We start from the raw sequence: 17,107 nt of genomic DNA, 5'->3' as shown, positions 1-17,107 counted from the left end.
AGGGATGTAAACGGATCGGATTCGGCTTGGATACGGACCGGATGTGATCGCATCTAGATATTCCCTGGCCGAATACGGATATTTCTAAATGGATGCGGATCGAATTTGGATTTTCGACCATCCATTTACATCTCTGCCTTGTGTAACCTGGACCTTCCTCCCCCTAGCGGATACAATTCACTCTTAAGCCATATCTCGTAGATCATGATTTTATTTTCCTCATATTCTAGAACCTGGTGAATCTTAAAAAACCCTCAAGATTATTATTTATTTAATTTTTTATTATTAAGTATTTGGATTTTTTTTCATTTTTTTCTGGATGGATTTTTATCGGAGTATCCGGATATTTTTCGGATATCGCTAAACGAATACGGATGTCCCTAAACGGATGCGGATATGGATCGAATTGGAATTTTTGGATATCCATTTACATCCCTAATTTTAAGTCTGCATTCTGCCATAGGGTTCGTTCCAATTCCCGAACCAGAAAAATCCTCTGTTGGTTTGTTCTACCATGCTTTTTTCGGTTCTGAATTTTTCATACTAAATTTTGCATTCACCATGGCTAAAGAAAAAGTTGGTTGGTTTGTTCTACCATGCTTTTCTTGGAACTGACCTCAATTACATTTTTTTTTTCCTACGAATTAACTAGCCATGGTCCTTACCAGTGAGGCCACGTTGGCACCTTCATTCTACCCGTCAAACTCGACCTATAATATGGGGTATTTTTGTCATTCGAAATTTATGAGGCAGACATCAATTAATGTTAGCATTATAATGATTTTTGTCTTTTTTTTTTATTATTTTTTTTTATGACAACTTGGTGTAACAAAGGCATAGTTGCACCAAGATTCAACTATATTATTTGACAGAAGAGAATGTCTGAATAACACCTCTATAGGTGTATTTAAAATTTCACATCTTTTAATTGTCTATTGTCTTATTCTCAAAAGTTCTTTCAAGTTAAGAGTATAAAAAATTTTTAAAAAATAATTTGACATTGACATATCATCATCAAAAAATGTCATTGTCATCCATATATTTAGGTTACAAATTGTTTGACCTTGAGTGGTGTCCATATATACTTTTTGAGGCTCCATATTTGTTAAATTAGTTTGCAATACACTAAGTCACTAATAGGTAAATAGTTTAATAATTTTTTATGAAGTACATTGGGTGGATAGGAGCCCTTTTTTTTTTAGGGGGAGGGGGGGGAGGGGTTTGGAAAATAATCCTCTCCAATTTCTAAAAGTGTGCAATGCGATAATGCTAGGTGGAGATGTCGACACTTGACAGCTCGGACATCCAAAAGGCAACAAATCAGGTTCAACATATATTAATTGCGATATAAGGAAAAAAAAATAGAAAACAAGGAAACAATAAAGTTGCATATCGAATTTCAAATATTGATTTGAATATTTTCACAATACTTTCCTTCGATTGACTTCCACAGTAGATCTATATCCTAATTCTGGGCCTCTGGGGGTGGGAGAGGAGGTTGAAAAATAATCCTCTCCAATTTTTAAAAGTGTTGCCCAATGTTAGGTGGAGATGTCAACACCTGACAGCTCGGAGGCAACAAATCAGGTTCAACATATATTAATTGCGATATAAGGAAAAAAAAAAAAGAAACAATAAAGTTGCATATTGAATTTCAAATATTGATTTGAATATTTTCACAATACTTTCCTTCCACTGACTTCCACAGTGGATCCATATCCTTGTTCTGGCAGACCAATCTTCCCTTTGTATACATAAAATAGTTGAGGAACTTGCTTCTGGTACTTGAACACAAACTTCTCCAAGAAAGACTCATCACTCTTTCTCAACACAGTTGCTATACTATGATCTCTCTTCACTAGACCTTTCAATTGCAGAACTCTAAGAACAAAACACCTTGGGATAACTTTCTTCTCCAAGCTAAACCCAAGAATTTGTGGGTTCCTCATAATATCTGCCAATTCCCAACCCATTTTGTTAACAAAGAAATCCATATGACTCATTATCTTCTTCTCAGACAATATCATACACCAAGGGTATCTCTTAAATGCCATGAGAATCTCATTCTCAGAAAAACCCCACCTTTGATAAGCCTCTGATTTCTGCTTCCATGTCAATTTGGTCATTGATGTAAACCCATGTAGAGCAACCATAAACAAGGATTTTGAAGGGTCGAAACCCATTTGCTTAATCTCCTCAACTATCTGTTTGAACCTGTCAGTTTTAGGTGACAAGGATTGGGGAAAGAAAGTTAGTAAACTCACGAAATTAGACTTTTGGTACTCCATTTTCTCTCAAGATTTCAAAATTTCGAGCCACTTTCTGTATATTGTAATTGATAAGACGAGGTTGACGTTTAAGGCCAATAACAACAGTCTCCACAGTCCCAACTAAACTTTTGAAGAAATCAAAAGCAGGGATGATTTGGTTTTCTAAGCTATTGAACAAAGCCCTTGGGTCTTTGCAGAGGATTTTGGCAAGGTCAGGGCTCGAAACGCCCAGGGAATGGAAGAACTCAAGTTTAGGAAGAAGGTTCTTTGTAGGATTGGACACGAGCAATGATGGGCACTTTCCAATGAGACTGGAAATTTGGGGGTCGGTGAATCCATGGTTTCTGAAGAGGGTAAGAACCGAGTCAGGTCCATCAGAGGATTCAAAACCAACCTTCTTGGATGCAGAGATGGCAGCTGTGGGTGAGAGCCCACAAGAGTTGATGAGGTAAGAGACCACGAAAGGGTTCTCATTTCTTGAGGCTTTTGAGGAGAGAGATGAAGGGTTTTGCAGAAAACCCAGTTGTGTAGTTGAATCTCTTATTACAGTTCTCCCGATTGGGACTCTTTTGAAGAGGAAACTAAACATGGGAAATGTACTAAAAACGCTATTAGTTCTGACTACAAACTTACGGGTTCTTCCAAAAGCGCGGCTTCTCTTTCCATTGCTTTCATCTTTCTCTGCAACTTGAGACCAAGGTTCTCGAAAGGTGAAAGATCACTTCGGACTGGAGAGTAGGGTTTTAAAACGCGGAAGACGGAATCGGCCTGAATCGTGTTCAAGAACCTTAGAATCAATGGATTTCAATCTAAATCGGCTGACTCATTGATCCGATTCCCTATTCTTAAAACCTTGCTATAGAGAGTTTGCCACCTAGTAGTAATTCAAGGGTGTCAATCGGTACCGAAACCATTTACCGATTCAATATCGTATCGAATACAATTTGGTATGGTAATGGTATGGAAAAATGGTATCATACTCGACCCGGTATGGTATCAGTATGGAGGTTGATACCGATGATACATACTGATATCATATTGAATACCGATATCGTACCGTATTATCATAATATATATTTATATATGTAGTAATTTATACATAATAAACAATATATATAACTATATCTGTATTAAAATATATATATAATAATTTATATATATAAGAAACCGTATACCGAATTGATACCATATGATATGGTCTCAGTATGGGAAAATAGTGTCGTACTTGGTATTGTACGATATTAGTATAGGGTGTTTGGTTTCAATACCGTACCAAATACCGGATACCGTACCGATTGACACCCTTAGTTTGTATAGAACCTGAATTTTGTGAAACTGGAGCCTTTTAAAATCCAAGACTGTGTGATAGGGTATAATAATTGATGTGCTGCAAGCGTGTATAGACATACATAGGGGGGGTTTTGGTTGAATTTGAGCATGATATTTTGATATGTGGCTAATCCAAATCAGGTGTGAGAACAAATTAAAGCCAATAAAGAATAGCCCCGATACATGATAAGTTGCGAGAAAAATGTTTAAGTTGGCAAGACATGTGTAATAGAAGCTTTTGATTGCGTTAATATGGAGGGGGGATTTGATTCAGATCGAAGTAGCTAAAAGAACCCAGGATAGACCCAAAATGACTCTAGGAAAAGTGCTAAGGAAAGACATGCGTAGTTTAGAACTAGTAATAAGTATGACTTAGAATAAAACTGAATGAACAAAATAAAAAGACCCATATACCTAATCCCATTTAGTTGGGATAAGGCTGAGTTCTTGTTGCTGACAAATTTTTTTTTTTTTTTTATAGAACACTGACAATTAGTTATGTGGTAAACCCTTCCAATATGTGTTGCACAAGTCTTTCTACCATACTAAATATATACAAAATGATTAATGATTCTCTAAGCCACCAACGTACCCTATGCCCCCTCACAGTGATCTTTATATTGATTTTTTAAGAAAAAAAATAAAATAAAACAATCTTTGTGAGAAGGCATGGGGCGGTTCTGAGATACTTTTTCATAACAAAATTATCCATTTGTCTTTACCTTGATGTGTATATGATCGAGAGCCCTAACCTTTAGCTTTTCCATTTACTATACTAGGACAAGAAAAATTTAAACCCAATCCCGCTCTACGGACTGAAAAACTAGGATGAGGCCCTGTTAGGGCTCAGGATGGGCTAGGGTTCATCGAGCCAAATGGACACCCCAAAAATTTTATAGGGGTGCAATTGATGACATTTCACACAATTTTATGATACATATTTATATTATGGGAAAATGTTCTCTGGGGTCAGGGATGCAGGCCACACCCAGACACAATGGGGGATGAAATGACCATCCTATCCCCTATAAAAGGCAAAAATTCTACCCTCGAGATGTCAATGCATGTGTGGTCCTTGTGTTCTCCCACGGAGAATACTCTTTAAGATTTTATAGATAAGGTGTCATACAATTTATAATTTTACTTCTTTTTTTCCCTTTTTTTTTTAATTACAGTTTCTTTAATGAGGATAAATACTATCATTTCACATGAATAATAAAAAAAAAACTTTTAAATTATTTTTAAGAACGCTTTTTTTACTCGGCACTTAAAAGAACTTTTGAAAATAAAAGGAGTCAAATTTAAAATACACCTATAGTGATGTCATTTAGGCAATCCAGACTAAATTAAATAAGTAAACTTATGTTCACCAAACTTGCTGAGCTTTGCATTTTTCACTAGCTGCGAACATGATAGAAAATGCTATGAGTCTTAACTCAGCCGAGTTAAATCAGCACGTCATCCAAGAGAAATGGGAATTCCTGCTATGGGCCTTAACTCAGCCGAGTTAAATCAGCAAGTAGCAGTCATTTCAAGTTTTCTAAATTTGTTTAAAATTTGGGAAAATATCATCTCATCCCCCTCCCGTCTAAGTTTCCATAATATCAACTTAATACCCAAGTTTTGAAAAATGATAATGCCCTCTCCTACTTTTTAAAGATTCTATCAATCGTACCTTAACTGTTAAAAAACACCATTAAGTGATGATATGGGCATGTCCAATTTTTCTAAAACCCCAAATTATCCTTAATACAATTTAATTTCAATTTTACCTTTTCCATTCCTATAACCCCTCTTTCCTCTTATTCCCCCAAAACCCTTTTTTCTCCTCTTTATCTTTGTGTTTCTTCCTCTTCTTCTTCCGCCAGCACCACCAGCCACTCCTTTTCTAGTTTTTATCATCCTAAGCTTTTGTCCCAATGCCTTCCCACAGACCCACCATTCCATAAACCTGCAACTGCTTCAGATTCGAAAAGGGTCCAAAGATTTCAGTCTCGTAGAGCCATTAATAAGGATTTGAGAATCTGAATCACAAACAATACTTCAGTAACCTGAAACTACAATCTTACCTTATCTGACCTATATCTTACGTTCCCTTTTCCTTCGATTCAGTTCTTCAAACAAATCAAACCCTTTAATTCAAGTCTCTTTTCCTCAGTTCCCTTCCCTGTAAAATGTGAAGAAGTGGTCAAGTCCCTGGTCCGATTTGAGATTCTTCAATCGCCAACAGTATTCCTCCTCTCCCACTTAACTCGTGCAAGCCTCGATCGAACTTCAATCGTTTCCGCCGGCTTTGGTCTCTACAAAAATCATTCTCTTCCTCTCACAAAGCTCGTTCCACACCCTGCAACTCAACTCTACGGTCCCTACAAAAATCGTTCTTCTTCTCATCTCTCTTCGAAAGATTTCAATCTTTCCTCAACCACTCTCTTTTTTCTTTTGGGTGTACGGAAAATATTGAAACATTTTATTTCTAAGGGGAAAGGAAAAGCAATTTTGAAAAGAAGCAACAATGCCTGCTATCTCTTTCTCTATTTTCTCTCTATTTTTTCAATTTTCCTCGCTAATAGCCTCTAACAATTTAAAACTCTCCTCCGAAAATCCAAATAAAGAAGGGAAAAAACCCCCCAAAAATGGAACTCCAAACGAAATGTCTCTCATTCGGAATCGCTTTCCATGCTTCCCATGGCCTTCAATCCTCTCGGTCTCTGCATCATCAGGAGGAAAATCACCAAAATAAACAATCCGACTAATGAAGAGGGGAAAACAGAGACCCAATAGATTTTGGAATCAGAACAAATCCAGACAAAAAAAAACAAATGGGACTTGCAGAAATTTCATTTCTTGAATAGAAGTTGGGGGTGTTGTGGGAACGGATGGGAGACTTACAAGTAAACTCTTCTGGATGAACTTGGCCCTTTTCCTTGGCCTTTGAGGGAGCTTACAGCCTTTCATCGCCATGAAATCCTCCTCTTTTTCTTGGGGGTTTTAGAAGATTCTTTGTTGGAATTTTTTCAATAATTGTGTGGACGGTTTTGGGTCATTCTTTGGTTCAATATTGGCCTGATTTTTTGGCTAAGGGACATGTATCTTCAAAAAGACATATCCATTTGTATAAGTGCATTCATAGCACTAGGATTGAAATCTTTGAATCTAATCCATTGAACCAAGAGACACACCTACACCATGGGGTATCTTCAAGAGACACTTACATATAAGTGCTTGGATTAGAATCCTTTAATCCTATCCACTCATGTCAATGGACACACCCATTCCATGAGGTGTCTTGAAGGGATACATCCACCACTATAAATAGAGGTGAAATGGACAGTCCAAAAGTATTCAATTTTAGTGGTACAATTTTCAATCAGTCAGGCATTAACAAATTCTCAATTCTCTGATAGTTTCAAGTGATTATTGTCTCTGCAAATTAGTAATCAGTCCAGCCTGTTTTATCTTGGGAGGCAGATTTGCTGCAACCCAGTGCAGTAATAGGATGCAAATACTGTCTTAAGGACAGAGCGTTCTCGTTCGACTCAGGCTATCTCTTTGTCCTCTTCTTTTGTTATCAGTGTTTTTCTAACAATCTTAAGATAGTATTTGATTCAATGGAGGAGACTACAATAATGAAGATACCTGGGAACGAGATCACCAAACTGGACAAGTTTGATGGTTCGTTCTTCAAGCATTGGAAAGGGAAGATGTATTTCTTCCTCACTGCTTTGAAGATTGCACATATTCTGAATGAAGAGAAGCCAGCAGCATCGATAAACACCACTGGAAAAACTTCAAATGGAGAAACACCAGTACAGAAACAGCAGCGTCAGAAGTGGGAACAAGACGACTTCATATGCAAATGATACATCCTCAATGGGTTATCAAACACACTTTGTGATGTGTATGAGTTCAAATTTGCAGACAGTACGTCGAGAGAACTATGGGAGGATCTCGATAAAAAGTACAGGATTGAAGATGTTGGCAACAAAAAGTTTCTTGTAAATAAATTATTTGATTACAGAATGGTAGGTGATAAATCCATTATTTCACAAACTTATGAGTTGCAAGATCTCATGAATCAAATAATCTCTGAGAGCCATTCTCTTGATGAGTCTTTCCAAGTATCTACAATTATTTCTAAGTTACCTCTTGTTTGGAAAGACTATCGGAAAGAGTTGAAACAAAAGAAGGATGCAATGACTATGCAAGAGTTGATTAAGTATATCCAAGTTGAAGAGAATTCTCGCAAATTGGATAAATTTGAATTGGAGGAAAAATCTCCAAAGGCTCATGTTATAGAAAGTTCGATGGAAAATGATCTGTTTCGGTAAAGAAGAAGGGTAGTTTTACTAACCCTAAAGCGGTTTGCTGGAACTGCGGGAAAGCTGGTCATTTCAAGAAATAGTGTCGAGTTTATCTCAAGGAGAAACAACAAAAGGAATAAACCAACATTGAACCAAAGAATGACCCAAAACCGTTCACACAATTATTGAAAAAATTTCAACAATTTCCCCCAATTTTTTTAAAAAATTGAGTCTCAGTCAATAACCTCTCTGTACTTTTAAATCATATTTACATAAAGGTGTCTTTCGACTTGAACCTTCATATTGTCAAAATACATTAGGACTTGTCAAAATCAAAGTAACCGAGGCCTTGAACTTAGAATTTATAGTGACAAATCTAATATACTAGACATATGATTTATACATTGTTAGGAAAAGCAGTGATATCAAAAGAAGAGGGCAAAGAGAGAGCCTGAGTCGAACAAGAACGCTCTGTCCTTAAGACAGTATTTGCACCCTATTACTGCACTGGGTTGCAACAAATCTGCCCCCAAGATAAAACAGGCTGGACTGATTATTGATTTGCAGAGACAGTAATCACTTGAAACTATTAGAGAATTGAGAATTTGATAATGCCTGACTGACAGAATTCGTACCACAAAAATTGAATTAATTTGGGCTGTCCATTTCACCTCTATTTATAGTGGTGGATATATCCCTTCAAGACACTTCATGGAATGGGTGTGTCCATTGACATGAGTGGATAGAATTAAAAAATTCTAATCCAAGCACTTATATGTAAGTGTCTCTTGAAAATACCCCATGGTGTAGGTGTGTCTCTTGGTTCAATGGATTAGATTAAAAGATTCCAATCCAAGTGCTATGAATGCACCTATACAAATGGATATGTCTCTTTGAAGATACATGTCCCTTGGATATGTTTCTTTAAAGATACATGCCCCTTAGATATGTCTTTTTGAAGATACATGTTCCTTAGCCAAAAAATCAGGCCAACATTGAATCAAAGAATGACCCAAAACAGCCAAAAAATCAGGCCAACATTGAACTAAAGAATGACCCAAAACCGTCCACACAATTATTGAAAAAATTTCAACAATAGATTGTTAAAAAAACACTGATATCAAAAGAAGAGGACAAAGAGATAGCCTGAGTCGAACGAAAACGTTCTGTCCCTAAGACAGTATTTGCACCCTATTACTGCACTGGGTTGTAGCAAATCTGCCTCCCAAGATAAAACGGGCTAGACTGATTATTGATTTGCAGAGACAATAATCACTTGAAACTATCAGAGAATTGAGAATTTGTTAATGCCTGACTAACTGAAAACATACCACAAAAGTTGAATAATTTTGGGCTGTCCATTTTGCCTTTATTTATAGTGGTGGATGTATCCCTTCAAGACACCTTATGGAATGGGTGTGTCCATTGACATGAGTGGATAGGATTAAAAGATTCTAATCCAAGTACTTATATGTAAGTGTCTCTTGAAGATACCCCATGGTATAGGTGTGTCTCTTGGTTCAATGGATTAGATTAAAAGATTTCAATCCAAGTGCTATGAATGCACCTATACAAATAGTTCAATAGATTAGATTAAAAGATTCCAATCCAAGTGCTATGAATGCACCTATACAAATGGATATGTCTCTTTGAAGATGCATGTCCATTGGATATGTCTCTTTGAAGATACATGTCCCTTAGCCAAAAAACCAGGCCAATATTGAACCAAAGAATGATCCAAAACCGTCAAAAAATCAGGCCAACGTTAAATCAAAGAATGACCCAAAACCGTCCACACAATTATTGAAAAAATTCCAAGAGAGAGAGAGAGGAGGAGAGAATTAGAATTAAGAAATCTCTCGAATTATGACATATAAGAACAGAGAGAAGGGGGGTATGCAGGGAGTTAAAGAAGAGGAAGAATGAATGAAAAAGGATCGTTAAGCCATTAAAGAAAGAAGGGATTGTAGGCTATGTGGGTCCTATAAGACTGCTAGAAGCTTCGCCATCACTGCCTCACATGCACAGGAGTAAGGGTTGGACTTGAGATTCTTCAAGAATAAATGAGAAGAGGAAGAGGAAGGAGGGTCGTCCCTGTATTCATCATTGGGTGGGGTTATAGTATTTCAAAATCCATTTTCATTCTTTATAGCTTATTTGTAGACGGCAGCCATGGACTTTGGCTACCAAACGCTGGTTACCGCCGGCGCCACTGACGACCTGCAAGCAGAAGAGAAGAAGACGCAAAAGGGTTTTGGGGTCAATTAAAGGGTAACATCATGAGGACGGCGGTGGTGGTGGATACAGCCGTGGTGGTGACCGTGGCTACTGGAGGAAGAAAGAAGAGGAAAGAAGAAGAAAGAAGAAAGAAGTAAGAAGGGTAATATCGTCTTTTTGTAGGATGTTTTAATAGAGTTAGTCACTTAGGGTACGGTTGATAGAATCTTTAAAAAATAGGGGAGGGCATTATCATTTTTCAAAACTTGGGTATTAGGTTGAAATTAAAGAAACTTAGAGGGGAGAGGGATGATATTTCCCCTTAAAATTTTAAGAGGAAAAAGAATGCTAACCGGCCTCCCTGCACCTTCTCACTTATAACAGTGAAATGACAACTACACCCCTCTCTTTGGATGTCTGTTCACGCTTCTATTGGCTGATTGATATTGATCCTCATACTGGTAGAGGAAGTACGCAGCCTGGCAACAAACCCCTTCCCAAATTTAAGGGCAAGGGATTGCTAATCGAGCCATAAATTAAGTCTCGCTTGTTGGAGTTTTTGGACCCAAGGTCTCAAAGTTTGAAGGTATTTTTGGATTTTTCGTATAAACAGAGAAGTAATGTAAAATAATGATTGCTATACTACCACCATCAAGGAAAGGGGTGCAAGTTTGGCCCTGTCGTTTCGAACTCACCTTGGCCTACCCTGAGCCAACAAGGCCTGGCAGAGATACCCTCGCCTTAAGGGCGGGTCGAGGTTGGGAATTTTTTACCCTGAGTCAGGGCCGGGCTGGGTAAGACTATCGTCTTCTAATGATAAACTTTTAAATCTTGTGCTAGACTTGATGAGATTATCAATAACTGGAAATAATACATCAACTAAATATGCATTTGAACAATCAAGTAAGATGTACAATTGCTTCCATCCTACTATTTATGTGTAAAGATTTGAAAATCCAGAAAAGACCATTTTCATGTCAGGCACAGGATAACTAAAGTTTGCAGAATATACACTGACAAATATTCTCTTTGTGTCAAGAATAAATTTAACTAGTTTTGTTGCTTTGTTCAAATTAGTTGATGCAAAAAGTCATTAGATTAGTATTCAAATTATGGTCATGTTATACTTGGACAACAATGACAATCTCATTGCCTAATCCTTTATTCTACTATTAAAACAAAGAATCCTGATATGATTAGAGGAATGCATCATAATCCACACTAGTACAGATTCTACATGGTGATTATTAGATGTTTTTGGTTTTGGAACTATATAAGTCTGGTATTACTTTGAGATTTTGGTTTCCTTAAATTATTATTACCGATACTATATAAGTAAGTGTTAAGTTGGTAACTGTCTATGTGCTTATTCTTCTTCTCCCCAGTCAGGGCCAATCAAAGATCAACCCGGCCTAACCCTGGCAATAGGCTAGAGTTGGAATTTTTAGGCCCTGAGTCATGGCCAGGCAAAGGTTGGGCCAAGCTAAGGAACTCAAGGTTGAGCTAGGGTTTTAAAATGCCCGGCCCAACCTGGCCCTATTGCAATACTAATCAAGGTTATAGGTATTAGTATCCGTGGTCATATCAGTCCCGCAAATACTGATACAATATTGATATAGAGCGAAGTGTATTGTGCAAAAATTCAAAAACCGTAATTTTGTACCAATGTATCAATATGTATTGGCAGATACATTGATCCATGACCAGGGTTTTAAAAATCGGTATTGAATTGAGTGTATCGACCAATCTGTATCGATATTGGTGACATGCCTATACTTGACCAATATAGTGTCAATGATTCGACGTGAACCCTAGGTTTTTTATGAAAAAAAAAAATGAATTCTTGATCCCGCATCGGCCTGGCATGAATCAATATTGACCACCACCAATACTGATATGATATCATGAACTAAAACCCCATCTAATCGTTTCCAGGCTAAATTAACTCAGTATTGTATTGGATTTGGGAATAGACTTGGGCAATCCCATTCATAGTTTTAGGTATTGGCAATTCCGGATCCGATAATAAAGGGTGTACCTAGAGAGGGTCATAATGTACAAAGTCTTACCCCTACTTTTCCTAAAAGGTTATTTCCAGACTCAAACTCGTGACCACTTTATCACATGGAGCAAACTTTACCGTTGCACCAATGCCCGTCCTCTTTGGGTCTTTATCTCCTTCAGTTCCGGGCCGAACAAGGAACCAGAGGAGATCATTTTCCTCCGGATCCCATACTATGAACTATAATTATAGTTAGGGGAGAAAGTTCTCTGTCCAGAAGTGTGGCCTATGCCAGCAATCCCATAAGTCTATCTCTCTCCTCTCCATTTGAAAAGACACCTCTACCCCCTTATGTTGAGAGAATGATAGACACATAAGAGTGCTGTAGACTACACTCCCAGACAGAAAACTACTTCCCGTTAGTTAAACACTCATCGGATTAAGTAATCCCAGAAGAGTTGAAAAGACAAGCGTTCCGCTCAAGCGAAGATCAGCTTTCCCAATTTCAAAAATCAGAGATGAACGGTGTTAAGAGTCAACGTTGATTTGCTGGAGAGTAAAGCATCGAAGTATTACGCAATCTCCGCTCTCTCTCTCCTTCCACCATTCTCTCCTACACCAGTTTCATAATAAGTTGCTTGCAAGAATACAAGTCAACTCCACTTGATATGAAAGACTTTTAAGGGATGGGACAGACTAACTACAAGCAGCCACGAAGCATCAACATTCGGATGGGAAAGGGAACGCAAAATAAAATCAAAGATAGACAGATAGAGACAGTGGAACCTCTTCACAGTTCACATTGGTGGGTTTACTGTCATGAAAAATTCTCAAGAATCATGCGAAGATTGAAAATAGAAATTCATAAATTTAACAGTCCTATCTTCCAATTCCATTTGCCCATTTAACTTCCTTCCTTGAAATCCTTCTTCCACTTTTTTTTTTTTTGTTTTGGTGAGAAAATCCTTCTTCCACACTGCTTCCTAGTTCTTAACATAGTAATGCTACTACAGTTCTGAACTCCAATTCCAATTCACAATGTCTGATTGTGATTTGGATCTCTAGATTCTTTGCAGACAAATTGTTGAGAAGGAATGGGGCAGTAGCTGTGATCCTGATCTTCATCTTTTACCTGCTATAAAGCACAAAACCTTCAAAAGAGACCTTCAAGTATGCATTTTAATCCACGAGAGGTTCCTTCAGACAATAAGCATCTAAGCATAGTGCACTCTCTTCCTTAGTGAGAAAGAAAACAAAAATACCCCACATCTCATTTTCATGTACCTTCACAGGCCCAGTATGTGCTCTGTAATGCAATGCCAAAGAACAATTACCCATTCTTGTTTCTACTTCCTACAGCACATGCACCAAAATCCCACCATATCTGTCTCTCTTATCATCACCAAAATCTAGCCTCTAGCTGTAGGTTCCAATGTAGGTTCCAATGTGATCTATCAAATTGGAATTACCTTTCATGACAGAGCTCTTCACAATATTATAGGAATCAAAGATTCAATTTTGGTGTTTTAGTTAGTGGAAAACGAGGAATTAGAGACTAATCAGTGCTGAATTGACGATCGTTTGACATTATTGGTAGATTAAAAAACCATGTAAAGTAAAGTGTGTTCTTTTAGATTTGAGATACAGAGCAGAGCAGCAGACGAAATAGAGAGCAAATAAGCAGGAGTTGTATAAGAAATAATTGACACCCAAGGAAATCTACAAAGAACTTTGTAGTGCCACAAAATTACATTAATATTATCAAATCATCCATATAAATAACTGAAAGTTTTGTTCCTGAATCTGAAAGAATATAACAAATCATGCTTAACCAATCTCAAGATCATTCAAGAAATTTAGAAAGAAAGAAAAAAAAAAAAAAAAAAAAAAAAAAGACAGAAAAGAATGAATGGAACTACTAACGAGTATAAGGTAATATATGCTTTTTCTTTCTAAGGCTTTAATAGGCTGAGTGAGACCTCGACCTCAGAGAAGCTCTCTCCTAACGGCGTAACCGTACTGCGACCTTCGGATGTTCTGTTGACGCTTCTTGTAAATGACACCGAACAGTCCGACGATGCAAGCGGCGAAGATGACACCAACGGCGATCCCTGCCTTCTGTCCACCTTTTAGTCCGTCACCCGAAGAAGAGCCTTTGGCATCTGCCGTCGAATCCTGGGCGGTACCTTTGGCGTTGTGAGTGATGTCGCTGGCATCGTAAGGTGATGGAGACGGCAACGATGGTTCAGGGGATGGTGTTGGAGAAGAGTTAGGCGGTAGATCTGACGGAGTAGGCGCAGGAGGAGAGTGATATTGAGGCGAAGGGGCAGCTTCAGACGACGGTCCCGGCGATGGAGCACTGGTTTCAGGAGAAGGGGGTAGCGCAGTGGGAGAGGGAGAGTGGATTCCTACACTTTCGGGGGTTGGAGTCGGTGGGATCTGGAGCGGATCTGCAGCGACGGCAGAATGTAGAACTGCGAAGAGAAGCACTTGCAAAACGAGAAAAGACGAGCAGAGTCTGAGCATTCTCCCCATTGCCCAACACAACAATGTCACAGGAAGAATCTGTAAAAGGAAGAAGGATTGATATCTTCTTTGTTTTCCAAGATCAAACAACGATGGGAAGGTTTTAATGTTGCAATTGGATTCGAGATGGAGATTGGAGAGTTACAGTAGAAAAGTGATAAGATGAGAAACAATGTGGACTTATGGAAAGAGAGAGTAGTGTGACAGTGACGCAAACAACTGGATCTACGGAAGAAAATTAACTGTAAAACGATTAATAAGGCATAAAAAAAGGGGGAAAGAGTTGTACCTCTTCGAAAGAAGCGAAGTAAATGTGAATCCCAATCCCGAAACCCTAGATTGACGACGAAAAGAGGAGAAAAATAAAATGCAATGGAAAGAAAAAAACCAAAACCAAAACCAAATGCAGGAATCAAATACCCAGATCTTGTTCTTATATTGGATAAAATAATGGAATTGATTGAAGTTGAGAAAGAGCGAAGACTATAATTCTGAATAAGAAATTAAGAACTTCTGGTGGAGTAAAGTGGATTTGCAGAAGTGAAAGAGAGGGAAATTGAAGAAGATCCAAATATGAATTATCAAATCCTGAGTATCGAATTAGCGAGTTTTCAATCTCTCTGGAACCCAAAAAGTAAAGTTAGAAAGATCTGAACAATAAAGCCGCTGCGAAGATCTGTGACTTGCCTTACTTGATTATTCCTCACTTAAAAAGCAATATTTCCGAATTCTTTATTTCTTTTAACAAAAACAAAATAAAAAAAATTAAATTCAAAAAAGGAAAACAATATATTTTTTTTGCCCTTTCACATGCTTTTCCGTGGACTCTCTACGCAGTAGTATACTATTGGCAATTTGGCATGCTTCTTGCGCTGGTGAGAGAACAAAGAAACTTGCTTCTCCCTCCTTCCTGATACAAAAATTTACACGTGTGAAGTGGGCCATACCAAAGTGTGGAAAATGTCTAGCTGGCGCCCAGTGTAACAAACACGGAGATGTGAACGCGTAACTGTAGCCACTCTTCCTTGTGCCTCATCGCGGCGGATGTAAACTCAAAACCGTTTATGGAAAGTGAAATCGAATATATAAAATATACTTATGATTAATATATTAAATATTAATATTTAACATAAGTGATTTTTTTATTGACATCGCTAAGGTTACATGTTTATACTTCAAAAATATGTAAAATAATGACAGTTTTTATAATAATATAAGGGAAAGAATGCCACCTGGTCGTATAGTGTGGCATATCTATGCCTACACAGTTGTGTGTAAAATGATCCGCGCACTCCTTAGAAAGACAAAAAGGACCAGGGGTACATCGATCATTTTGTGCACAATTGTGTTTGGGCGTAGGTAAATGTCGTGCTACACGACCAGTAAACGTTCTTTTTTCCCATATTATAATGATAAGCCTTTTTTAAATTTTTTATCCATATTTAAAAAATAAAATAAAATAAAACTAAACACAATTAAATGAATGTGTCAAGTTCTAATATACCTATAGACGTGTTATTTAGATTTTAGACACTCATACCGCATACTATGTACCAATATCAATACTGTATCAAACCGTATCGAATAAATTCGGTATAGTATCAATATGAGATATTTGCACCAAGTCAGTATTCGGTACAATATCGGCATGGACAAAATAAACCATATTGTACTAATACTATACCGAAGACTTGTACCAACTTGTATCGAATAGATACGATACAGTATCAATATGAGATACTTGTATCGATTCGATATTCGGTACTGTATCGATATGAGGTAAATGTACAATGTACCGTACCGGTACCATACCGAGTGACACCCTTAATAAGACATGAGTTGGTTTTATATAAGGGTGTTAAAACCAAACCGAAACCATTTACCGAAACCAAATCGAACTGTTTAAACCGAAACCGACAGACCATTTAGTTAAATGGTCTGGTTATGGTTTTAGAAATGACACTGTTTATTTAATCGATTTGGTTCGATTTAGACCGATTAATCCACCGGTTTCAAACCATATAATCCAATTAAAACTCATTATAACCAAACCGTCGAACTGTTTAAAAACCTAACAAAAGTTTTTTTTTTTTTAATAAACAAAAAATCAAAACCTAGCAAGTAGCAACTGCTAAGTATTCATGTTTCTTCATAAATGATTTCTTTTCTCCAAAAAAAAAAACAAATAATTTAGTAAGTAATAAATAATAACTATTGACTACTAACTAATAACTGGTATTAGTAAATAGAATAGTAAATGTGTATAGAACCGTCTAACCGAAACTATGTAAAATTGTATAGAACCATTTAACCGAAACCATTTAAAAACCGTTTACTAAATGGTTCAAGTTTTGATTATGATTTATGAGATCGTTTAGTTAAACAATCTGGTTATGGTTTCTACCCTCAAACAGTTAAAATCGAACTGAACCGAACCGTTTAATCGAAACTAGATCGTTTAA

The 17,107-nt window shown here is 37.3% G+C and overlaps 1 protein-coding gene and 1 pseudogene across 1 annotated transcript; both read right to left on the bottom strand.

Moving 5' to 3' along the window:
- Positions 1-1,676: 1,676 nt before the first annotated feature.
- Positions 1,677-2,962, bottom strand: LOC122650420 (annotated as a pseudogene).
- A 10,915-nt stretch (positions 2,963-13,877) lies between these two features.
- On the bottom strand, positions 13,878-14,674 carry LOC122652296 (vegetative cell wall protein gp1-like). Its single transcript, XM_043846000.1, has one exon. The coding sequence runs from the start codon at positions 14,652-14,654 to the stop codon at positions 14,106-14,108; it is 549 nt and encodes a 182-aa protein (XP_043701935.1). The 5' UTR covers positions 14,655-14,674; the 3' UTR covers positions 13,878-14,105.
- Positions 14,675-17,107: the final 2,433 nt, after the last annotated feature.

Source organism: Telopea speciosissima, chromosome 2 (genome assembly GCF_018873765.1).
Source record: "Telopea speciosissima isolate NSW1024214 ecotype Mountain lineage chromosome 2, Tspe_v1, whole genome shotgun sequence".
Classification (NCBI taxonomy): domain Eukaryota; kingdom Viridiplantae; phylum Streptophyta; class Magnoliopsida; order Proteales; family Proteaceae; genus Telopea; species Telopea speciosissima.
Note: the sequence above shows the minus strand (reverse complement) of the source record. Positions and strands in the feature narration are given on the sequence as shown.